The 25,708-nt window shown below is 40.1% G+C and overlaps 1 protein-coding gene across 1 annotated transcript in view; it reads left to right on the forward strand.

Moving 5' to 3' along the window:
- plch2a (phospholipase C, eta 2a) overlaps positions 1–25,708 on the forward strand; it is a 186,462-nt gene that overhangs the window by 114,064 nt on the left and 46,690 nt on the right. Inside the window, 3 exon segments of the mRNA XM_034591387.1 lie at positions 13,916–14,062; positions 20,154–20,397; positions 20,664–20,793. Of these exon segments, the coding sequence (XP_034447278.1) occupies positions 13,916–14,062; positions 20,154–20,397; positions 20,664–20,793 (521 nt within the window).

Consider the following 25,708-nt stretch of genomic DNA (forward strand, 5'->3'; position numbering starts at 1 on the left):
TGAGGCATTATTACTGTCACAAACCGACAACACAATGTAAGGCCAAGTTTCTCCCAGTAAAATGAGCAACCTGACCTTTGGCCTACTTTCCTCTAGCCGACTTACCTAATTGGCATAGGTTCCACTTTGTTCTGCAACTTATGAATTGATTTATTGAATTGAGACCCAACAGCCTTTTACATTTTTTTATTATATTATATATACTTATCTTATACAGGTTCAGGCAGGGTTGTGTTCATGCAAGGGAAAACAAACAAACCAACAACTTAACCACATTAAACAAACAATAGGCTACAGTAGGAGGAATTAGCATTTGTGTGCATTTCCAAGTTGTCACTGTTTATTGTTGTTGACAGAGTGAACACCAGTGTTTCACAAGTTGGGTCACCTACATCCAAAATCATTTCGATACACATAGTTCACAAAAAAAGTGTCTTAAAATGTGAGGAAATACCCAAAATAAAAGATTTCAATAGTGGGGTTTATTCATCAGTTAGGTTTCTGGGAGTGGAAGGATTAGGTCCTCATGAAGTCAGATCAATAAAACCTTGACACTGACCCTGGGACATCAACGTTATGTCAACATATCCCATTAGTCTTTGCCTTAGAAGCGCTGCTAAGGTATTCTCTCCGGGTGGCTGTAGTTCAGGAATACAAAAAGAATTGGTCTTTTATCTTTGTTAAAATGAGAAGTGTCCAACTCTTTACTTGTCAGTTTTGCCGAACCCTAAGGGCTGATCCCCACATTTCCCATTTTCCAACATGCGCCCGAATGCGCCACAGGTGTGTGCACGTGCGGGAGCTACCTGAGTAATGAGCCGTGATGTCCTCTCGTGATGTGCGTGTTTCCCGACGTGCGGGTGTTAGTGAAGGAACCCGCGGCTCTGTTTCCATGAGTCTGCTCGTGTGCGAGTTGTTATGCCACAGACCGCGCGTTTCCTGGACACCGCTCACCTCTGGTATCTCAATGACAAGCCGTCCACAGCTCATATTTACGCCACCTGGTCCAAGGTGCGCAAGCGACACAGCAAAGCGAGCTTACGGTCAGTCAACGGCTTTTCTAAATGTTTGGCCGGCAGCAGTTTGGAGAAGGGCCGGCCCCGCGGCCACGGTGAGTCTCATCCCACTGGTTTGACTCCAGTGACCACACATCAGCTCACTCCACACACGTGCTGTCCTCTGCTGCTTATAAACCTCTTTAACATTTATACCAGTCGTTTTACATTTACATGTTTTTATTGAGAGACGTTCAAAGGTATCTTGATTGTTCCTATTGTGTTTTACAGATAAAATGATTTTAATGATCAAATTAACCCTACAACAAAACAATACCTGCAAATAAGGACAAAGCAGTGAAATCAAATAGAGAAAAAAATAAAAAATAATATATAGGTGAAAGTGCCCTTGTATCTTCCCAGGACATTTGACAACCTGTTTTGTTCAAAAGCATTTAATTCACGTATTTCCTTCACCTGACAATGGTAACAACATTTTAAACTAAATTCATGAATTTAAATACCCAGGTTCGATGTCACTAATAACCACTTGTCGCAATATGACTGAAATCCATTTTATTGCAGCTTTACTGAAAAGCTCAGTTTCATAAATGTCCTTCATGGTTTCTATAGAGGTCCTGGAAGGGCGATTCTGGCTGTAACCATTTTCTTGATCCATTTTTCTTACATGCAGTAAAAATCATTTAAAATATATATTTGTGCCTAGTTGGTGTCATATTTGCGGGTTAATGGGCAAGGTATGGTAAATCGAACCTGAATGGGATCTTAATATCTAATACACTTTCAATGATCTTGTGAATATTCTGCCAAAAAGGAGGAATTTCATTACCCTCCCAAAAAATGCGATGCTTGGCAATAACAGAACCGCACTGTCTCCCACAGGATTCCTTCTTAATATCACATGAATCTGAAACAATATATGGTAATGCACTGGGTGTTATGGGTCCTCTGATGAATTTGACAAAAAGATTATCCACGAAACTTCAGATTTGTATGTTTTCCAGATAACTATGTTGGAGAGATCAGCCCAACAATTCACTAATGGACTCCAGTGGATGAGCACTAATAATAATACATTTAGCTTTAAATAGAACTTTATATCCATTGAAAGCAGATCTGAATAGTTGGGTTTTGAGAAGAGATTTGAGAGTGGCCAGGTCGGTGCAGTTTCTGGTGTGTACAGGGGGAGAGTTCCAGAGGGAGGACAGGGGTGATGTGGTCATAGGAGCGGGTGTGGGTGAGCAGACGAGCAGCAGAGTTCTGGAGGGACTGAAGTTTATGGAGGAGTTTGGAGGACGTTACATAGAGGATGCTATTGCAATAGTAGATCTGGATGTTATGTAGGCGTGGATCAGGGTTTCAGCGGCAGAGAAAGTGAGTGATTGAGCGAGACAAGCTACGTTTGTTTGTTTTTTAGGGGAAAAACGGCCGTTGTGGTATCTGATTGACATCGTGTTTGAAGGTGAGGTGGTTATCAAAGAAGACTCCAAGGCTGCGCATGAGATGGGAGGGAAACAGGGTGGAGTTTTTAATGGTGAGGTAGAAGTTGATGGCGGATTTAGGACCAATGATGATAACGTCACATTTTTCACAGTTGAGTTTGAGGACATTTTCGTGTATGGATGATTGGATTTCGGCAAGGCAGTTGGCGGTCATGCTCTCTATTTAATTCTAGATAACAGTGGAATAATATTAAGTAGAAATGCTTTTGGCCTCAGCAGCGGGCTGAGCACAGTTCTGCTTGTGATGATCTGAGAAGTTGGAGTTAAAGGATTGTTCATGTGGCGGAGTCAATAAATTAATGTTGTCCTGTTTCTGGATCTGCTTGATCATCATAAAGTAACCTGTGGTCTATGGAGGCCAGAGGCTGTCAACATTAATGAACATTTTTGTATGATCTTTGGCAATGGAATTACTGGTATTACAGTGAAAGCTTCACTGACCATTGGACTTCGGGGTAATGAAATTGAATGTTTATACATTTTTCATTAATTAATTCATTAATTATTATTTTCAAACTGGCAGGAGATGTGTAATGTTAAACTATGGAATCAAAAAGTAGACCTTTTATATGCTTGTATATCTTATCCTGATTTGAATTAAAAAAAATTAAATGGCCTGACAAATAATTTTGTGAGTGTGTTAAAGTTTCAGTTGTCCAATGGGTTTGAGTTTTGCCAGATTAGCAATGAGAGCGACAGGTTGGTTCTGTTTTGAAACATGGTTTCAGCTTTGGTTTCACAAACGTTACATCCTTACACTAAAGGATCGCAGTATTCTGTCTATGACAATCTGATTACTTTTGATCCTGACATGAGGAATTAGCTGGTGACATACTTGGGCTAAGACCTCTAAGTAGTCTTCTTTTGAAATCATAACGTTCACTTCAAGAACAAAGAAAGTGTCTCACATTTCCGTGACTTGCTCGCTAACCTCTGGCTATCTTCTCCGCTTCAGTGGTGCATGTCTCTCCGGCTGAAGACTCCGGTCAGGCGGGTTGGTTAGTGACAGACAGTCACGCCGACCATTCATTTTAGCCGTTCCAAATGAAATCACACAGACAGTTTTTCATAAAAAACGTACTAACCCGACTTCTAAGTAAATTTGATAGTGTTGTCTGAATTGAAGTTTTGTGGTTTGTGAACCAGAGTGCAAGATAAAAAAAATTCCACTTACACTATTTTAACAGTCCGAATTAGACAAATGGCAAATAAACAAATGGAGTGTTCCCTTCCAAAACATCTCAAGGGTACAACAGCCTGTCCATCTCTTCACAGTGTTGTCAGACTGTGTCAGCTCTCTGAATGAAACACTTCCATATTCATTACCCGGCACCTGTTTGTCAAGTAGTGTGGGTGGAGAGAGATCTGACGACATTGGACACCACTCGGTGTGCTCGCACTGCTGCACCCCACTGTCAGAAGTCAGTCTGACACATGACCTAGTTCAGTCCACAGTTTCACGTTGTGTTGAAGGTGCTGTTAATATGGAGTCTCAGCAGCCAGAGCAAATGGGCTGAACGTTTTGAATGGTTGTGAAAACTGGCATCGTGTTAATTCAAGCACATGGTAATTTAATAAGAACACTTGAAATTGCTCAGTTTTGCATGATTAAATTGTTTACTGAAATGTGAAAGAAGGAAATGTAGTTTTCAGTGTGATCTGATGCGGAGCCTCAGTAAGGCAGAGTAAGGTAATTGACAGAAGGCTTGTTTCAGGTAAAGCGGGGCTGGGTTTGTGTGATGTCTGCAGACAGGTGTGGGAAATATCAGAGCGTCGTCTATCCAGGAAACACCTTCTGACATTAAACTGACTCTTTAATTGGTCCTGGAGCATAAAAGAAGCTCCGTCTTTACTAGAGGTCTGTGGTGTCCTATCATCCTCCCTCTCTGGCTTTTCCTGCGGGTCACTGCATTTCACTCCACACATTTAGCAAATCTCCTAGACCAGGATTACTGCTTCCTAGGGATTTAGGATTTCTCCCCGCCCAACACATGTTACTGTTTGTGTCTCTTGCTTGCATGTCTTTTGTGCTTTCTATCAATGCAGCCGCAATCTCTCTTTCATAAGGAAACAGACGTTTTCAGCACTACTGATAGATGCTTGCTGAGGGAAGAAATGAAGAAATGATGGCGCAGCATGAAGACAAATTGTAGCTTTGGAGACATACTGCTGGGACTTTTTGAATTTTGAGATTGAAGAATATTGAAAAGACGGCACTGCAATAAGCAGGATTGCTTGGGCAATAACATCACAAGATTATTGACCAACTGTTGATCCCAGACGGAGGGATTTTTCTTCTGATCTTTTCTCTTCGGATTCTGCTTTGACTCTAGGAAGGAAATTACCGACAAGTCATACTGTGAGTTTTTAAACTGGTGGAGTAATAAATGATACAGAACCTCATCTAAATAGAGCTCTTCTTTTTTTTTTTAAAGCACTGGAGCTAATCAATCTACACCAACATTTGCTCTCTAATAAAATATCCGTGGGGACATCCCCTCAACTTTTAAGCAGCAACTTATCACGTTATTCCAAATGAGCACATCCAAGAAGAACAGCCTTTTCTCCATTGGCCCTGTGTCGTCAGCCCTGATGTGTTCCACTGGCACGGCAGCCACAGGAGACAAACCGGGACCTCAGGCTAAAGGGGCTTTCTGCTCAGAGGAGGACCAGGACAAGCTGAAGAGCCTGCAGCAGGCATCTGTGTCCAATGTGGTGGAGGAGTTCTTCTGGATAGGCAGCAGCATGGTGGCCTTCTCTAAGTGGAGGCTTGGCTACATGGGTAAGCTAAGACAGATACACAGAGTGAGGCTGGTTGGATCCATCACCAAAATACCCTTCATTAAAACTGCGCACCATGAACAGGATTTAGTTTTGCTCTATTGTGTGGTCTGGATTTGACTAACTGGTCAGTCATGTGATGAGATTGGCTCTTAAGAAAGGTTTCATCAAAGTTCTGGGTATAGAACAAAATGCTGGGAGGACAGAGGGTTCACCTGACTGGCATAGGGTTTGGGGTGAGATCTTAAAGTTTGAATTTGTTCCACAGGAACATTTTGAGTGAATGAGTGATTCTTGTTCCTGTTATTCATCAGGTCAATTGTAAAGGCAACTTGGACTTAATAGGACAAACCAATTCTTCTTCCTTGATGTTTTGATTTGATCAATCATCAATTTCTGACAGTGAAAACTCAGATGTGTGCAACAGATTTTTTTGTATACTTATATGTATCAGTTACATATAAGTATACTAACATAAGTATACTTGTATATTAGTATACTTATATGTAACTGATACATATAATTACATTGAATAGAATCTTGATATTTTTATGTTATCTGTTCATGTGATGGCTGATTTACCAAACATACAGGTGTATGGCTTTAGCTAGACAGTAATGTGGGCATTTTGTACTCGTGTATGTGTGTGAAACATTAGTCTGATTGATCTCAGCTCCCTCTTTTTTATTAAAACAAGTTCAAAATCTTGCTGCCCAGAGCACATTCTAAAATTAGCTTTGTTTGCTCTGAACACATCTTTACTATTGCCTGAACCATATAGAATATATGGTGGAATTTCTTTATAAATAGTAGACATGAAACTTTGTGAGTGAACAGGTGTGCATGTAGACCACAAATGACTGTCAGACACTGTGTGTGTGTGTGTGTGTGTGTGTGTGTGTGTGTGTGTGTGTGTGTGTGTGTGTGTGTGTGTGTGTGTGTGTGTGTGTGTGTGTGTGTGTGTGTGTGTGTGTGTGTGTGTGTGTGTGTGTGTGTGTGTGTGTGCGCCCTGTGCACAGCTCTAGATTTGATATTGTGAAAACAAAATCATTGTGTGGTGGTCGAGGTTCATATTGTGGCAGGCCGATACAAAAAATCTATATATAGGAAACTTTGAGAAGTGCAAAGAGATTTTCATGTCAATATGAAACTGTGATTGTCAAACTCAGGTAATTAATGGGAAACACTGTTCATTGTTTGTCTTAGTAGCATCTCAGAGTGTTATTATTTTGTCATCCTTCAGTCACAGAGGCTGTGTGTGTGTTTAACCTCCTGTCAGTTCTCATCAGGGTTGCCTCTTCACTGTCACGCACGCACTCGTGCACAACATATGGCCACCAGACAATCCCTAAGGGCTTAACCTGGTGCCCTGACAGATGACAGTAACTAACTCCGTCTACTTGCCCCATATTGAAACATTGGCAGCAGCCACCCAGGCCACTCTGCCATGTCAATGAGGTGACACCCACTCCTCTAACCTGGCCTCATCAGCCTTGTTGTGGTGGAGAAGCGCTCACTCGCCTGTCACCTGTTGTCTGCTTCCTGCTTTAACCCAGTTAACCAACCTGAGCAGCTGTGGCCCCCAGCAGGAACGCTTATCCCTGTAAAATACACCGTGTTGATGTAGGTCCTCCCATTACACAGCAGCCATGTTCTTCAGTATAATGTTAGTTAGAAACTCATCATAACCTGAAAGAGACAAATGCGGGCTGAGCTGTTTATCGTTATCGTGACGTTTTCGTATTCACCAGTGTTCGAAGAGATTTTTCTGGAGAAGATTATAAAAACTTGTGTCTGTACATTTAAAGTGTTTTCAATTTCTTAACCATAGTTTATTTGTTATTTTAATTCTCTTCCCTTAACATTTACTATTGTGTAGTTGCCATGAGCAGATTTTGGAGAAAGTCACAATTTCAAAATTGTGATGAAATGTTATCTGGGGTTTAATCAGCATTGTTATCTGATGATAGTGTTGCCTTTACTGACTAACCATTGGCTTTAAAGGAAAGTGTTGACACAATATTGTATATGAACCACTTAATTTTATAGTTTCTAGCATTTACATTTTCATGTGTTAAGTCCTAATTAAAAACTTTCCAACTGTGCAGTAGATTTTTTTTTTCCCTGAGGCGTCTACAACATGTTCAGGTGGAGAAAACAGGACTAAGATTAGCTTAGTTGTTGTCGCCCTGATAAAGGGTGTTGTGTGCTCCCATTAATCAAGCGTGCAGATAGAATCCCAGCTTGTTTTCACCCGTTTGAACATCCAGTGTTCCTCCAAAATGCAACGGCTCCACATCAACAGACTTTAGATCTGATGTTGTAACCATGGCAACAGGCCCAGGCCCCGACTAGTATAGTGTTCGGTTTTTGTGTCTAGTGTTCCACTTTTTTCTCTCTCTCTTTCCTTATCTCTACAAGATGCTGCTGTATTTTTGTTCTCTCAAAGACGGTCTGTAAGGTTGCTGTCAAACTCTACAACAGTCCCCCTGTCTTTGTCCCTGTCTAATGTGTCTCTACAGCATTTTCTGTTTTCTTCTATTTCTCTTTCCTTCCTACACTATTGGTTTCCACTATGTTGTTGTTTAGAATGTGGACACTAACTAGTGTGTTGTTTTAAAAGTGCAGCTTCCTGACAGTTGGTTGGATCAAGGAAGGCACAAGTGAACCCCATACATGGACTAATTTCATCACACAGTGCGCGCATGGGCACATCTCTAACTCTTCACACATGAACTGATAATTACATATATAAGGTTATTAATCGATGATGTCGGATCTTGACTCCGGATCGTTCCGGTCACTTTAACCCTGATGTCCTGTCTATGAGCGTCACTTGACGTCTCATGTTGTGTATAGAGGTGTGGAAATTTCTCGATTCTTAGATGCATCGCGATACCAACATGGACGACTCTGCATCGATGCAGAACCTAATCGATTCAGGTTTTCCATCACGTTCATTGTTTAAGCTTTGTCCCACCGCTGAATCCGTTTCCTCCTCACTCCCCCTCTGACCTGCGCTCACTTTACACTTTAACAATTAAAAACCATCACTGATCACAAGTTATTAGGACACGTACAGGACTGACTTTACTTTGTGTTTGTTTGATTCGCTCCAGACTTTATGAGACACACGTTTAAACCTGCTACACAACACAAGACGTGACTCGCACAGTCAGGACATCAGGGTTAAAGTGACTGGAAGGATCCACTGCTCAGGGGGGCCAGGTGGGGCCACCTTGATACAGTGAAGGCTATAATCAGAGTTTGTCCTTTTAAAGGTCCAGTGTGCAAGATTTAGGTGAAAGGGTTTTATTTATATAATAATCCTAGTGATGTTCTCACTAGTGTTTCATCTAAATTGTACGAATTGTTGGTTGCCCTAGAATGTGCCCTTTATATTTTGTGCAAAGGCGGTGCTCTTCCATTCTAATTGGTTGTTCGTGCTTTCTGTCAAAACATAAATGGAATGAGTTCTATCGACGTATTGACTGTCTTATATTTCTATTGAGGAAAAGTTGTATCGCGATAATTATCTTTATCCTTTTATTGCCCAGCCTTGTTGTTTCTGCAGTCCTCCTGACTTTGATTGCATATAACTGGAACACACACTGTCCCGGTGATTGGACTTCTGGGACAAACTGCGGGCATAGGTAGCTGTTATTTCAGGTACTGTGGAACTTCATGTTGTTTCCACAGAACTCAGAGGGAAAGTGTACCACCTCCTGGAGCTGTAGGTTTCCAAACTTTGGAAACCTACAGCATCCCCAGACTTTAACTCACCCTGGGGCAAAGCCCAAAAAACATGCTACTTTTACATCAGTAAAGTACAGTAGGAACTAGATATTTCAAAGATTTACTTGACTTCCCAAGGGGTTTCCCACGCACAGCCAGCTACATCACATGGGCAAACACATTCTCTTCTTAGCAGACTGCCAGGGGAGTGTGAGCAAAGCATGGCCTCCTTCTGTGCCTTTTCATCCGTGAGTTCATTGTGTTCAAGGCAACTATAAGAGTGTTCCATGTTGAAACGATTCACTTTGGATTCAATTTAATGAGATTTAACCGCTCACTGCAGCGGTGAAATCAAATTTGCAAATGCAATGTGACAACACTCCTCACTCCATTTAGTTTAGACAATCGGATAATCCATCACTTTCCTTTTAATATCAGTAAAGCAAACACATGGTGGGTTGACAGTGGGGCTGAGTTTTGTAGGCAGCGATAGTAGCAGATGGAAATATTGGCCAGAAGACTGTGATGGCTGTTAGTGTGTGCAGCTCATCTTTGACAGGAGGAGGAGGATGAGCCACTTAGATCACTGACAGGAGATGGTTTTCAGCCGGGTGCCATCCTGAGAGGCCTACAGAGTCTGCATGCTCTCATTCCAGCCAAACTTTGACAGCAGCTCATTTCATGGATTACTGCCCCCTCTCGGACTGAAGGAGTGCAAATGCTTAGCTCTATAACAGCCAGTGGCATCAGGCGCTGCAATCAGCCAGCAGCGATTGAAATAACCTCTCTCTTGAAATCAATAAATAGCTGCTCTGCAGCCATGTTGCATTTATGGCCCAGAGTCAGAGCTTTAAAATCATTACGGGTCAATTGAATATATCGACGATACGTTTCTTTATTCTCCAACATTAAATTGAAATAAGACTGATAACGGGTTTGTTTGGGTCTTATGTGTAATGGTTCATGTACAAAAGCACTGATGCATAACAAGGGTTCATAGTATAGTTATGAAAGATTTTTGGATTTGGTGCATCAACATTGATATAAGGAGACTACATCTAATAATGAAGTGGGGGCTCCTTGGTCACAACTCTACTGAAGGTGCGGCTGTGACTCTGGTGGTAGAGAGGGTCGTCCACTAACCAGAGGCTTGGTGTATGAATGTGTGAATGAATTGAGAACAATACATTGCCAATGATTTGCCGTGTTTGTTCGTAATGACAGTTAAGTCCCCAGCTTTTGATTTCTCTGGTGAGGGAGGGTTAATTATTGTGGACATGCATGCAGTACAAATGAAAGCTACAGTGCAGTGTGTATGTGGTTTGAGTGATCCAGCTTGCACATGGGATTGATGGGACCCCGGAGTGGTGGCTGTGTGACCTACATGTAACCACAGAATGTTCAATGACTGAAAGTGTGCAGGCCCACTATGATCACTGTTCTGTCTGCACAATGACCTTTTCGTTATCACAGTACCTCTGATATGTTAGGGCTATTGTTCCAACGTTCAGCTTGAATTACATTATCACAATTTATCAAACAGAGCTTCCGGCTGAACCCTACATAGATATATTGGCATCTTGATAACACACATTTCCCTCCCTCATAGTTTGTGGGTTTCTTTGTTGAGCCAGTTCTGTCAGCTGTGAGTGAAGAACACAAAATCGATGAGTATAAAGTCGCTTTATACAAGATGACTTGAAATAATGACATTATGAAATATTTTTTAGATCCCTGTAATGACTTTGGAAATCTAGTTAACATTGGAAACATTTTTCAGGGGCTAAGGAGTCGCCATATTTAAAACTTTTTGTAATATGATATGCCCTGCATCGTCTGGATCATAAAAAATGTCATATTCCCTGCACATATTAATGATACTCCACATTACTAGCAGTGAGTGAAAGTTTAATATGCAGTGATACGTCCTCCAGGTGAGGCAATTGGTGGTAAAAGATTAAGGTTCCGCATATCTCATACAGCAGCTTCTTGTACTGTTCGATCTTTAATGAATTGCAAGGAATTTCAAGGCCTACAGACATAAACAGGATCGTGCAACTTACCTTTACGTCTTTAACGCGTCTAGAATTAATTACTTCTTTTTTTTATTAATTTCTTTTAAAATGTTTTCCATCAATTTTCTAGTAGTTATAATAGTTATATTACTGTATGTCTTCTTCGTAGGGTGGGGTATTGTTTGGTTTTTTTCAGATACCAGTGGTAAATTGATACTTTTAAATAGTACCTGTGTCTTGATGATACTTTTTCTCTTAAAAAGCACAAAATTAAGGCAAATTGGAAGTTAAAATTATGTTAAGTATATTTATTAATTATATTAAAGGTTTAATCTTAAGTCATAAGGCATAATACAGCAAAAACACTCCAGCTCCACACTCATCAGGGGTTTAAACACAATTTTGAAATGACATTGCGGTTGTGGTGGACACATTGGCTGGGCTGATAATTTAGTTTTTTATATACTACACATGTCTGTAATTTGGGAAAACAAGCAATAACCATCTCACCCAGGGGCAGGGCACCACAAATTCAATACAGCTTTCATTAACTGCATCGGGATCAGGTCGGGTTTAGACACAAAAAACGCTTGTCAGGTTCTAGTTAGGGTCAGTTTGTATTTTCATGGACGCGATAAGGTTCAGACAGAAATAAACCCAGGAGCTTTATTCAATTTTGCGTGTTTCTTCCTTTACATAGAATTGTTTTCAAATATTTTCTGCATGTCCCAGTATCTGAATCACTTTGAGTGAAATATAGCCACACTTCCGACCGTTTAGCTTTAGGTATTTTGTTGTCGTGTTGGATCCATGTAGAGAGCGTGTTGCCTCCACAGTGAAGTGTAACGTGAACTAGGCACCTGCAGAGATGTTTATGTTGCCTGTAAGAAGGGCAACTACTGCAGTACAGAGCTCAGGCACCGGTGTCTGCTTGATTCAGTCCAGTATGTACTGGCTGGATTTCAGTAATCAACCTTACTTGTGTGTAATGCATAATGTAAAGCACGTTAAATTGAAATGATTTGCTCTGGAAACAAACCGAATTATTGTGCCTTTTTAAAGCTTTACAGATCCCCACAGAGAACAATGCTTGCCTTTAAAAGATTAGAAGAGCTGATGGTGTGTACTGTAAACACTGCCCTGGCCGAGGTGCTGTGGAGCTGTGCACTGTGCTCATATAGTCCTGAGCAGGAATCCAATAGCAGTGGTTTGGCGAACAGGACTGAACTGCATTAACAATGCCCTGGGGGTGGGCACTTTGCAGTGAGACCACAGCCCCGTCAAATCAATGCTCACTTGGTATAATCCATCACTGCTGGTTTGCATTGCTCACTAGGAGGTTTTGGATGAAGTGGATGTTGCATACAGGTCCAAGAGGACAAAATGTGGTCCAAGTTAAAATAGTGTTTTCTTGTTCCAAATCTGTTGTACTAACTGACCACACATTCGTATTTAAAGAAGAAATAAAATTATAAAATTATAATGATAACATTTTGTATTATATTGGTGCAAAAATTAGAGTTCCCTACACTACTCTCTAAATCTTATTTTGTGAACATGTTTGGCTTCCATCCTACAAAGCTTTGTGAGGGTAGGGTTAATATTTATTAATTACAGCTTTTAGATCAAAGCAGCTGTATGAAAATGTTTGCCATTGCTACATGGCCAGCATTAGTAATTAAATGTGTTTACTTGCTGATCAGAAATGCAGCTTCAACCCTTTTTTACAGAATGACCTGGTAAGAGACTTGTCTTTGAATTTTTTTTAATGACTTAGGCGCAGCATTACCCTCCCAGCAGGCATGGTGAATGTCAATGTGTGTCAGTGATGTGCTAACCTTAGTGTGTGTGTGTGTGTGTGTGTGTGTGTGTGTGTGTGTGTGTGTGTGTGTGTGTGTGTGTGTGTGTGTGTGTGTGTGTGTGTGTGTGTGTGTGTGTGTGTGTGTGTGTGTGTGTGTGTGTGTGTGTGTGTGTGTGAGAGAGAGGTCCTAATTTCCTGCATGTTGTGGGTGTTTGATAGGAAGGGATAATTGATAGTATGACCACATGGGGTGTGACTGCATCCTAGGGGCATGTGGCTGTCCATACCAGGCCGGATTACCACACCATTAGCTTCCTGTGGAGGAAATTACCAATTCTCTGCCAAAATATTAGCAAGGTCATAGACTTGTCTGTATTTTCAGTGTCACCATTCGGGATTTGGGCATGTTTCATCTAATGCTCTGTGTGTCTGTTTACTGGATGGTGTGGAACTACTCTTGTTAAGTTTAGGCCTCAATATGATCACATTTAAAAGGAGGTTCTGGCTTTCCTGTTTTTTTTGGGGGGGGGGGGTTGTTGTTCCAACTACAGTGTAAAGGAGAGATCTTGTTAAAGGGTTTTTTCATGGGGAAATTGCTTCTCATATCCAGTGTGTTTGTCTGGTGTCTGTGTGTGTTTAGTTGAACTGATATATTTGTAAGGACCATTTTAAGCATAGACCTTATTGAGTGAGGACATTTTTGGAAAGTGAGAACATTTTGGCCAGTCATCATTTTTTCAAAGGCTTGTTTGAGTGTTGAGACTTGGTTTTAGGGTTAGGGTCAGAATTGGGTTTAGGTTATGGTAAGGGTTAGGCATTTAGTTAGATGGTTAGGGTAAGGGGCTGCCAATGAGTGTCCTCACTGAGATAGAAGTACAAGAATGTGTGTGTGTAAATACATGCACACACAAACAATCTCTGGAATGAAATGATGGACATAATGTACTGTATACAGATTTCTGCCTGTCTGTCATTCACGTTCTGTCAGTTGCAGTGCACACTTTTGGCTTCCTTTTGACAACTTTCCATTCTTTTTTTCTGTCTGCCTTGTCTTCTTGCCTCCAGTGGAGAAATGTATGAGCTCCATGCAGATGGGAACCCAGATGGTGAAGCTCCGTGGTGGCTCCAAGGGACTGGTGCGGTTCTTCTATCTGGACGAACACAAGTCCTGCATCCGCTGGAGACCGTCGCGCAAGAATGAAAAGGCCAAGAGTGAGTGTCCTCTAATCTCTCTCAGTCTATAGGGAACAGCATTTCAAATCTGTTTGGCTCCCGAGGTCCAATGTGCTCAAAATTCCAACTCATGGAAAGCATCCATGCCACATTTTATTTGACAGACGAGGGCTGATTGAATGTTACCAGGCATCCCACCAGCATATTTTCACTCTGAATCTCCATATGTCGTCCTTCTGAGAGGCTCCTTGTCACAGTTGATAATTCAGAAAAACAACAGCCACATCTGTTTTTGTAAACAGATAGAGAATTAAGTGCATTTCATTTTTGGACCTACTAGACTAGTAATATTAGCTACTTGTTATTTACTATCAAATAAATCTTTCAAATGTCATAAAATAATTATAAATGTATTATTTTGGCTACGGTGTACATCAACATAAGATAAAATTATTATACCTGGTACACCATCTGTTCTACTGCACACTTACCCATAACAAAGCAAATCAAATTAAATTAATTGGTTAAAAAAGATAAATATAGTTTTTATTAAGATATATATATCAAATCAGTTGGTAGCTGGATTTAAAATATTCAGAGTTTCAGATATACCACTGCTAGAGCCTGCTAGAACAATTGCTCTCTGTCTAGTCAACTAGAGGTGATTTCCTTTGAGTTTCTGGCTTCACAGGATCTTGAGACATTAGATTGAGGTTGCTGTTTTCCTGTAATAATTACTAATGGCCACAGTGGAAGCGGTTGAGCAATAAATGCACATCCATCCATCACAGAGCCAACAAATAGAGACAAATAACCATCCATGCTCCCATTCGCAACTACGGGCAATTCAGAGTAACCAGTAAACCTAAGGCGCATGTCTTAGAACTGTGGGAGGAAGCCAGAGAAGAGTCACACAGGAAAATATGCATAGCCTTGATTTAAAGTAAAGATCATCTGGATTATCCCATATTGTTAATAACTATATTCAGGGCATGCATTTGTCACTATTATTCACCAGTACCTACTTCCACATGTTATTTTATTTAGAATTGGATATTTATTTTCAGTGCACAGTATCTGCAACAGCCAAACAAAACTGTTACCTGCGGTGTTTTAGAATAAAATAAGTCTAAGGGACTTATAAGCAGCAGCTCTCAGGACGGTTGATTCTCTCATGGGGGCTTAGGGGCTCAGTTTCCTGTTCCTCTCCCTCCTCTGTAGCCCTGGATTTAATAAGCTCCTTAAGTCGTCTTAATTATTCATCAGATTTAATCTGCCCAAACAGTGTCTTCTGCACACATGCCGCTAAATAAAAAATGATACACACACTTCACTGGCAGATCAGAACTTCCATCCATTGACCCGTACATCTTCTGCTACTTATTCTGCTTCAAACCGTGGTGCAGCAGGTTAAACAAGGTAATCCAGAAGCACCTCCCCCAGCAACACTTTCCAGCTCCTCCCAGATAAGATATTTAGTTTCGCCAGCAAGTTCTGAGTCTTCCCTGGGGGGTCTCTTGCCAGTAGGACATGCTCAGATATCCCCCAATTGAAGGTGCAGATGAATAATTCTGATCATATGTCTAAATCACATTGACTGGCTTTTTTTGACTCGACGGGGCAGTGACTCAGAGCTCCCTCCAGATGCCTGAGCTCTTTACCCTATTCTACCCCATCTCTTTTATAAGCTCATATTCGTGATCAAATTTGTTTGGTCACTATACAAAATATAGAAAATAAATTGGTTTCCTCTACCTTGGCTGCCACACAGCATAAATAACACCCGACCTCAGTTCAGTAAAGTTAAGGCTTTATAATAAAGACATTGAAAACTAAATCATGGCATTTATCCTTTATGCTAAATCAAACCTTTCACAGTTGAATGAGTAAAACTGGGACAAAAATGATCGATGAAGGAAATCCTGACTCTGATTACTTTTGAGAAATAACATCAATTTTATGTGAAGACAGTATACAGTAAGCTGCTTTCACACATCACAACAGAGACCATCTTTTCTCTTAATCCTCCCACATCAGATATACCGAATATGCCATATTTGAATACACTGCCTTCTCTTAGCTCTTGGAGCCATAACATCCTTTCTTAAGGCAAATGTATGGTCCCAGATATTGGTCACACCCCACCTGTGTGTTTCCCTCCCTCTTCCGTGTGATACTTTGACAGGTCATAGTCACTGGATCAGGATACAACAGATTGGCCACTGTAGCCTTTACTGGGAGGATAGTCCTTTGCATTTTAGTATTCTATGCTACCAGTGTCAGGGGGCTTATCAGAGTGCAGCCACCAAGACAGACAGAAATACAGCAGGCCTTGTTTTCCAGGAACCACATTGAGCCTTCTTGACAAAAAAATAAGCAACAACTGCACAATGACAATATGACTGATAAGTAAACGAACAGTCCATGGCTATGGACGCGGGTACCATGGACAGCTCTACAGCCCCAGGGGAGAAGGCGCACAGTCCGGTCACAGAGCCACGCACATCTAGATATGGAGCATATTCTGATATTCAAATAAATAATTAGATCTAGTATTACGAATCAGAAAGAAAGTCTTACAATTGAACCAGCCTCATTCAAAGAGTATGTTGATTTTTGATCTAATTATGTGATTTTACATCATGAAGTCTGATTTGTGATTATGTTTTATCAGTTTTCCTTTACTGTCTTATCTTAACTTATGTTACTTCCTGATGTTACTTTAACATCCCTACATCACTGATAAGAAAATCAACCAAAAACTAACATTTACAAATGCAGTAAGGCCAGTAAAATCATTTATTGTTTTTTAAGCATTCAGACAAAATCATAGGAATCAAGGAAAAAGTTCCTTAATAAATTGTTGTGCTATCTGAGTCATTTGAAATAGTAACAGTTAGTGAATACCTTATGGGCTCAGGTCCCTAGTTCCACTCCCAACTGGCTGAAGCATTTACTGAGTTCCTACTCCGTACTCTCCCACTCCGTTTCCTGCCTCCCCGTCACTATCACACACAGAAACACTCAACTCCTCAGTTAGATGCTAAGCCTGTTTTTTTTTTTATTACAAATTAATGTGACATTAGTCACATGTTACACCTCTGCTTCTTATATACATTTCTTAAAACACGTCAGACATACTATTAAAAAAGATTTCAAATCAGCATCTTCAACTAGAGACAATGTTACCGATCTTACATCATGACTTACATGGGTCCTCTGTAAATATTACTAAATTATTACATGAATACTCTGTAGTTACTAGTATTCGTTACAAGTTACGTCTTGGTACTGGCTTACACGCCTATAAAGGTGACTGCATCTTGCATGGTTGTGCCAGCATAACTATGAGGAAATCTGTCCACAGACATACAAACACCTACTCAAAACTGCCTCTGTGGTAGTTCCTCTTACGGTAGGTGTCTCCATATTGTGATGAGATGTACACTGACTCACAAAATGAAAACAATACCAGCCAAACGGTTGAGGCTGTTAAAAATGGGTATGCTTCTCATTAAGGCACTTCACTTACAAGAAGAGGACATACAATTTAATTGCCCATAAAACCAAACAAAACGCGTTTATGATCAAGGGTAGGTTAGTAAGTTTTACATGGTAATACAAAATGTCAATGTCAGGTTTATGGACAGCCATGTTTCTCATGGCTACTAGCTGTCAATCGTGAATGTGCATGTGATCATGAATGAACACAAAATGTCAGAAGGTCAGCAAAAGCCCCAACAGCATCATTCTCTGAGGACAAACAAGCTGACAACATCAGCCTCAGGCTCTACTGCCAGAAGCTTATCAAATATTCCAGACAGTAGTAGTAGTGGAGTGTCTTATGTAGCAGATACCTGGTGTACACTCTTGCATTATTTATAGAAGTGCTGCAATCCGGGAAAGCACATGTACCCATGTAGCATCTCCAGCTGCAGGGATTGTGGAGATCACTGGCAGCCACATGGGAACACACACAACACAGCACCAGCACATCCACTGTCATGTTAAACCCATCTTTGCCACAATACCACAGGTTCTACGTGTGTGTGTGTGTGTGTGTGTGTGTGTGTGTGTGTGTGTGTGTGTGTGTGTGTGTGTGTGTGTGTGTGTGTGTGTGTGTGTGTGTGTGTGTGTGTGTGTGTGTGTGTGTGTGTGTGTGTGTGTGTGTGTGTGTGTGTGTGTGTGTGTGTTCATAAGGAAAGTTCATGTTTTATGAATGTGTATGTAAATAATGTCTTATCCATGTAGTATTGTATGACTAAAGGACAGAGGGAGACAGAGCAGGTCATGTGTAATGGACATCTCTTGTGGATATTGATAGTGACAAAAATTTCAAACTAGCAAAAACTACTTTCCATGGCGATGATCTCATGGAGAAATTTAATGAATGACTCAAGGCAGTTTCTTCCAGTAAAATGTGATTACCATCTCATAAATGCTGGATCTTGATAAACAGAGTTCTCTGTACACTGCTTATTGAGTTGAGTAGATTGTATCCTCTGTATCAAGAAGCCTGAAATCAGACACAAGAATTTCCTCATTAAACTATCCACATCAATTGATTCACTAATGCATAAGAAATGTTCATAACCAGGGGAATACCAAAACATGCTGAAGGATTGAGTTGGGTTTAATAAACTCAGTTTTGCTCTATTGTTCTTTTACACTCCACAAGAAGGTTTATTCAAGTAAAAGTATCACAATTTAAAGATATTGCTAAAATTCCTGAAATTAGATTTTTCCTTGCGGAGTAAGCAGCAGAATGTTTGTAAGACCCTGTACAGACCTGGTAGATCTATCCTGAGATGTATGATCACAAGCACCAAACTATGTCTGACCCGCTACAGTTTAAACACGTTTTTACACATTTCAGTGTCCAAACACTTGCTTGTTTTCAACCACAATAACAACCCTGACCATAATGACTGATACTTTTCTTAAATTAGACTAATCTTTCTCCACAGCCGCATGCATTGATTCCCTCAATCCATCCTGACTCCTCTTGCTCTCTTTCTATCTCTCTTGCTTGCACAGAATACACAGACAGAAACACACATACACACAGTGTCATCAGACAAACTCAGGCTGGGTAAAGACAACATCAGTTGGTCTTCATGAACACAAATCACGTACATGATTGTTTGCATATAGAGCAGGGAAGTGAGATCTGATCACAGTGGTCACAGGAGACATATTTTAAGGCCAGGTGTGAACAGACAAGCTTAGTGCTGACCACTTGTGATCAGACTTCTCAGGACGGATGTTAATACCAGGTCTAAACAGGGCCATTTAAAGCTCTTCAGGGACACATGTAGTCACTTTCTTTTAGCTCTGTGAAAGTAAATGTCCTGGTCATAAAGAGCAGAGAAGTGAGATCCGATCTTAAGCAGTCACAGGAGAAACCAGATTTATCCTTAAGTAGCAAAAGTAGAAGTCAGATAGGAGGAGTTTTATTACTGGGTAGTATTATACTTGTTAGCTTATTTTAGTTCCCTTATTCTGATGAGTTCTGAAATCTTGTAAAAAAGGTTTTAGAAGTTTGATTAAATTAATTAAATTTGACTGAAAAGTAAGTAGTGACTGCAACAGTCAGGTAAATGTAGTGCTGTAAAAAGTACAATATTTCCTCTGAGGTGAAGTAAAAAATAGTATACCACTCAAATACTCAAAGTATATATACATCCAAATTAGGATTGAGTGACTTGATGAATATATCATCTATCAGCGATTGGCTGAGTCCACCTTCTTCTCCTGTTTGGTTTTTTTTGGTGGGGGGGCGAGATTTAGATTTTATTTGCAAATATAATGGTCGGCATCAGAGAATTCCTTCAACTGTATAAATGAACCTATGAACTGGCACTCGTCATATATTATATTATATGATATTGTATATTTTCATTCATGTACTTCATCCTGACTCGCTCACTCTTCACACTCTCTTTCTGGACCCGCAACAGTTTAACTGTTGATTTGTTTGTAGACTCCTCCACATTATTCACACTGATCACAACTTAATGATCAATGCCCCTCCTGACCTTTACCATAGTGCCCATCCCTAACCTTAATCGTACTTAAGCAAATGTTTTATTTCATCACTGACTTGTTGATTTTCTATTTGCCCCAATAGTCTCCATCGACTCCATTCGTGAGGTTTGTGAGGGTAAACAGTCCGAGATCTTCCAGCGCTACGCAGAGGGCACCTTCGACCCCAACTGCTGCTTCAGCCTGTACTACGGAGAACATGTGGAATCTCTGGACCTGGTGTCTGGCACTGGAGAGGAGGCGAGAACCTGGATCACAGGCCTGAAATATCTGATGGCAGGCATCAGTGATGAGGACAGCCTGGCCAAGAGACAACGCACTCGTGACCAATATCCTTCATTTATTTATTTACACAGGAGGCAGGTTGCCTAATTAATGGCCTGGTGATTATAGGGTCCAACTTTATCCATTGAATAATAAGGAAAATTGTTATTACCATTGGAGGGTTTAGCAAATTGAGATAAAGTCTAACACATGATGAGTAGAATAGTAATAATATTCTTTACATTGACACTTGTGTGCTCTGAGTGAATAAATCCAAGAGCAAATGTCCTGAATCTTCATGTCAACTTTCCTTAACCCACCATGGCATCACATGGCTGAAGCAGACCTTCACTGAGGCTGATAAGAATGGCGACGGCAGCTTAAGCATCAGCGAGGTCCTGCAACTCCTGCACAAACTCAACGTCAACCTCCCCCGACAGAAGGTCAAACAGATGTTTAAGGTACAGAAACAACAAGGCCAGAACCACATCAAGCACAAACACAACATCACTCAGGTAGGGCTGTAACAATTCTAAAACCGAAATCGCTGTCCAAACGTCCGCAGTTTCGATTAATGATACAGGAAGACAAAAACCGTGACACGTCTCCCTGTCCAATCCCACAAGCTGGCACAGCAGCAGGTGCAGCCTGTTGCATGTGTGCATATGTGTCCAATCACACTCCAATCCAATCACAGCCCAGCGTAATCAGAAGTGACGAGTAGCTTCAGAGCAACGAGTGTGAAGGTCAGAGAGGATCGTCTGTTTTACCTTTCAAAAAAAAAAAAGTGCGTTGTAAAGTCTGCGTGTTGTCGCCGCTCGGGAGCAGACGCCTCATCTCTGAAGTCGGAGTCAGGAGGAAATCAACAGGTGGATTGTTTATTCTCTGTGGAGTTTCCCTGGAGATCCCTGTTTCTTTTGGGGCTTGAACTGAACTATGTTTGGCTTGTGGGGGAGACTGAAACTGAATTTATAAATATACGGATTTAACTCTGGACATTGAGACGGTGGGAGACAGACACACACACACACACACACACACACACACACACACACACACACACACATCCTCATCGCTTTCCTATTCTTTGGTTATTTATTGCTAATGTAGTTTAATGTGAAGTGAAGTCCAACATGTTCTTTAGTGTTCTTCTCTTTACACTTCAAATCGTGCACATTTATTTGTTTCTTTGCATTGACTTTGGATGTAATTTCTGCAAGAAAAAAAAAGCTTTGCATCTTTTGCTTTCTGGTCAAATTTTCAATTTTCGCGGTTCACACTCTGTAGTAAAGGCCATTTTGGAAAAGCTCTGTTTTTGGAGAGGAAAACAGTTTTTGCATAAACGATCTGTGGAAAACTGGAACTTCCTTTGGGCTCTTGTTTAGAACATGTAGATCATACATAGTTGATTTTAGTGACCATGATTGGTCATTCAGATTTTCAGAGAAACACGGGGACATCTACAGTTTAAGTCACCTCACTACTCACTAAGCAGGGCCGAAGGCTGCCTTAAACCTTCATTGCTAATTCATGTTCAAAGTAGTACTTTAAAAAATAAAACTACAGCCGCTATTTGCCAGAGTACAGTGTTGTCCAGCTCATTAAGTGAGTAAATTGGCTTATCGGGCTTATCAGTTGAGACCGCAGTAGTTCCTGTGAATGAACAGTCAAGACACTGACTGATTGGGATTGCTACAGATGTTAGCTAACACACAGCACAGCCACTAACTCTGTTACACACCACAGGGATTATCATTCTGCCAACTTGACTGTGTTGTTCTAGTCCTCCATCTATAAAGTAGCTAGCCTGTTTGTTAACACTAAGTCCAGTGGCCTGTTGATGGTCACCCATATGGTGCTGCTGGGTCACAGATGGCCTCTGGTGTAATGCAGGATAAATACACCTGTGTGTGTGTGTGTGTGTGTGTGTGTGTGTGTGTGTGTGTGTGTGTGTGTGTGTGTGTGTGTGTGTGTGTGTGTGTGTGTGTGTGTGTGTGTGTGTGTGTGTGTGTGTGTGTGTGTGTGTGTGTGTGTGCAATCTCTCTGCTAGTTTCTTGGCTTAACCTACTTAGTGAAGAGGAAAAACGTGTGGACCTGACCTCTTTCCCTGTCTGAATAACTTAACTGATCAGTCTTCACTGGTGGTGTTAATAATCGAATCGCACTGCTGTCCATGCATGTGTCTGCATATTAATGAGGATGAATTACTACTCGATATTAATCGTGAATTTCCAATATTTTTATCACATGCAAATAATAGTAACAGTTTTCTGTATAAAACAAGACAATAGTAATCTAATAATCACACCACAACAGTCAACTAAATTAAACAAAATTCAACATTAGAACTTTAATAAAGGCTGGATTTATTGCATTGTTGCTGTATTAGAATGTAAACTAGTTACTGTTTTTTGTAAGGATACAGTAAGTATATAGACATTATGTACAATTACTGTGAAATAAGTAAGACAAATTGGTTCTTTCACCAGAATAAGTCTGATCAATGCTGCTGTTGTTTAACTACTGTGAAGATTTTATTTTTATGACACCCTCCATAGTTCAAGATTAATCAAATCAGTGATAATTACAGATCTGTAGCTATACCTGGCTAGTTAAACATGTTTTCATAACTAGCAACATTCAATGCAATGCAGCTGCAAGATTTAAATAATTTTCCACATGAGACAAAAAATAATGAGCAAAACAAAAATGATGCGATCATCTTAGTATAACATAGAGAGAAAGATGGAGTAGTTTAATCCCAAAGGGAAATGGCAGTGTCACAGCAGTCCAGTCACATAAATCATAAACAAATGAGATAGGAAGAAAGATAATTGACTGACGAAAAGACAAATAATAGAAAATAAACACAAACAAAACAGAAACTGGAAACTGAAAAGATAATAACCCTTTAAATATTTATTGAATTATTTGTCCCCAGTAATGTCCCTGTAAATTTATAATGCAAGTCAAGCACTACAGGTATTGCTGTATGTTGTACAGTAAGGTCTTTGCATATTAAATAGAATGAACTAGCTGAAAGGCAGCAGAGATGGATGGATCAACGGAAGTTCAGTGGTTATCAGATCAGTTCCAGTGAAAAACTAAGTAAAAGCATCAGAAATTGATACTCAACAACCCATAACAAAGCACACATTTATTATCATTTTTAATAACAAGACAATTTGAAGTAAGTGCATGTCATTGAAGATGTGGTGTGGTTGAAGTCCTGACTGGAAAACATCCAATCAATTGTTTAGGGCCAGGAGGCAACACTTGCACTGTAGAATTTTGTAAACAGTACATTATTCACAGGTGTCAAGTGTCAAGTCTTGTATTTCTGTTGAAAACCATATCCGAAGGATGTGCCTATGCCTACGTCACAGAATATCTCCAGTTCAATACAAAAATACTAACATTCCCTAATCTGGACTAAGCATCACAGGATTTTGAGGTTTGTGACAATAACCCTTCTGTATTTTTTTCACTGAGTGACTGACGGGTTGAGTAAACCTGAAAATACTTTGCTTTCCCATCTACATAAAACCCATGTCTACATTTTCCACATTAAAACAAGCTCCTTTAGAGCTTAGTTTCCTCTGCTTTTCACTGAGTGTCTGGGCAGTCAGAGAGCAACTTCTCCAGGCATTTACTTTTGATGGCAAGCCAAGTGGACACACTACAGCCTCTGTGCTCTGGGGTTAGCTAGAAAGAAAGACTAAGTTGTAGTTGTTTTAGAACTGTTCAACGATTAAGCAAAGTGGAGTTTTCAACCAAATAGTGAAAGTAATAAACAGATGAGTTATTCAGTAGTTAATGCAAATCAGGTTTGGTTTAACAGAATTAGAAAAAAATATCTAATCTTGATTTAATTTGTCCTTGATTTCTTCGTCTACCCAAATATAAGGCATATAATTACATAGCTTTTGATAATTACAATTGAAGATCATTAGCAATCTCAAAGTTGGCAAGTAGACCTCCAGTTAGCATGTTGTCTCACACATTGATCCCAAGGTGAATAAAACATGTTTATGCACATCTAAACCAGTCTGAGTCTACAGCCATCATAACTTCTCTGAAGCTAAACTTACACAGTACCATCAGAATGCTGACGTACTTTTAATGGTGTTAAATCCTATATATACCAGGGGCCTTACAACAAATGTAATGATATAATAAAGACTTAATGACATTTTCCACAACTTTACCAACATCAGTGGTAGCTAACATCAATATTTAAATCGGTGTTGGAGCCCGTTACTAATCTGAGCCAAAGTCTTATTCACGAGCACCCCCTGTTGAGGATTTGCTGGACTAGTGTTTTTGTTGTCTTTATTTCCCATTAATATTTTTTGGGCTGTGCAGGTATACAGCTAATAGACACTGAAGAGATACCAAGCAAATATGACAATGTTATTCAATAGGAATCACTGACCAAAAGTTTGAAGATGCAACAGAATTTGTGTCATTGTCTTAAGCTTACTGGTAACTTAAATGAAAACCTAAGATGTAATATTTTTTTACCGATTAAAGCCTAGCTTGTTTTGCCACTATATAATCCCTCATTGGACAGGAAGACTGTGTTAAACTATCATTTGAAAATCAAAAATCCAAGAAGACACTATCGTGAGGCCGTGTTTTAGTCCTATGTAGAGCACCAAGGCCAGAGTGAAATTTATGAAAAATGCTGTTGGTACTCATATATAATCAGCTGAGAAGCTTTTCTCTAATACCTCAGATAATAAAGAATTTTCTTGAAAATAGTAATGCGGTTCAAAAAAGTATTGCGGTTCAGCAGCAGGTCTTGACGATTTTTTTCCACGCCCACGTGGTTCACAGCAGAATAGACAGAGAAAATGATCTTTCAGCGCAATTTCACTGTTTATTTGTCCAATATGTAACTAACATTAATGTTTGCAACACTTCCTGTAGCCTACCTGTTTCAAAATAAAAGCACCCCAAAGTTTCTGTTGACTGAATCCAATGAGAGTCACTGAGATTAGATTTTTGTGCAGGCTTCTCCAGCAGAGGCTTTGTTCAATGTGGATACTGCATATATATATACATGGACAAAAAGCTTTGAAGAAAGCAGAAACTGCCATGCTTTTAGATTAATTAATCCATAGCTGTTGAGTTAAAAACACAGAGCACATGCTTGCTAACAACTTAAGGTCCTAGATTCATTCATAATGAATAGGAATAAATAGAATTTGATATGTTTTTGTTTTTTGTTCTTTTCCAAAAAACAAAACACAGCTCTCCAGCTCTGCTGCTGTTATGTTTTCCTCCTGGGGCAATGATGTGTCCTGAATAAGAAGCTTGCTTTGGAAAAGAATACTTTCACCTAAAGAATGAATGATGCTGCTAGTTAACTGG

This window comes from Hippoglossus hippoglossus, chromosome 7 (genome assembly GCF_009819705.1).
Source record: "Hippoglossus hippoglossus isolate fHipHip1 chromosome 7, fHipHip1.pri, whole genome shotgun sequence".
Lineage (NCBI taxonomy): Eukaryota > Metazoa > Chordata > Actinopteri > Pleuronectiformes > Pleuronectidae > Hippoglossus > Hippoglossus hippoglossus.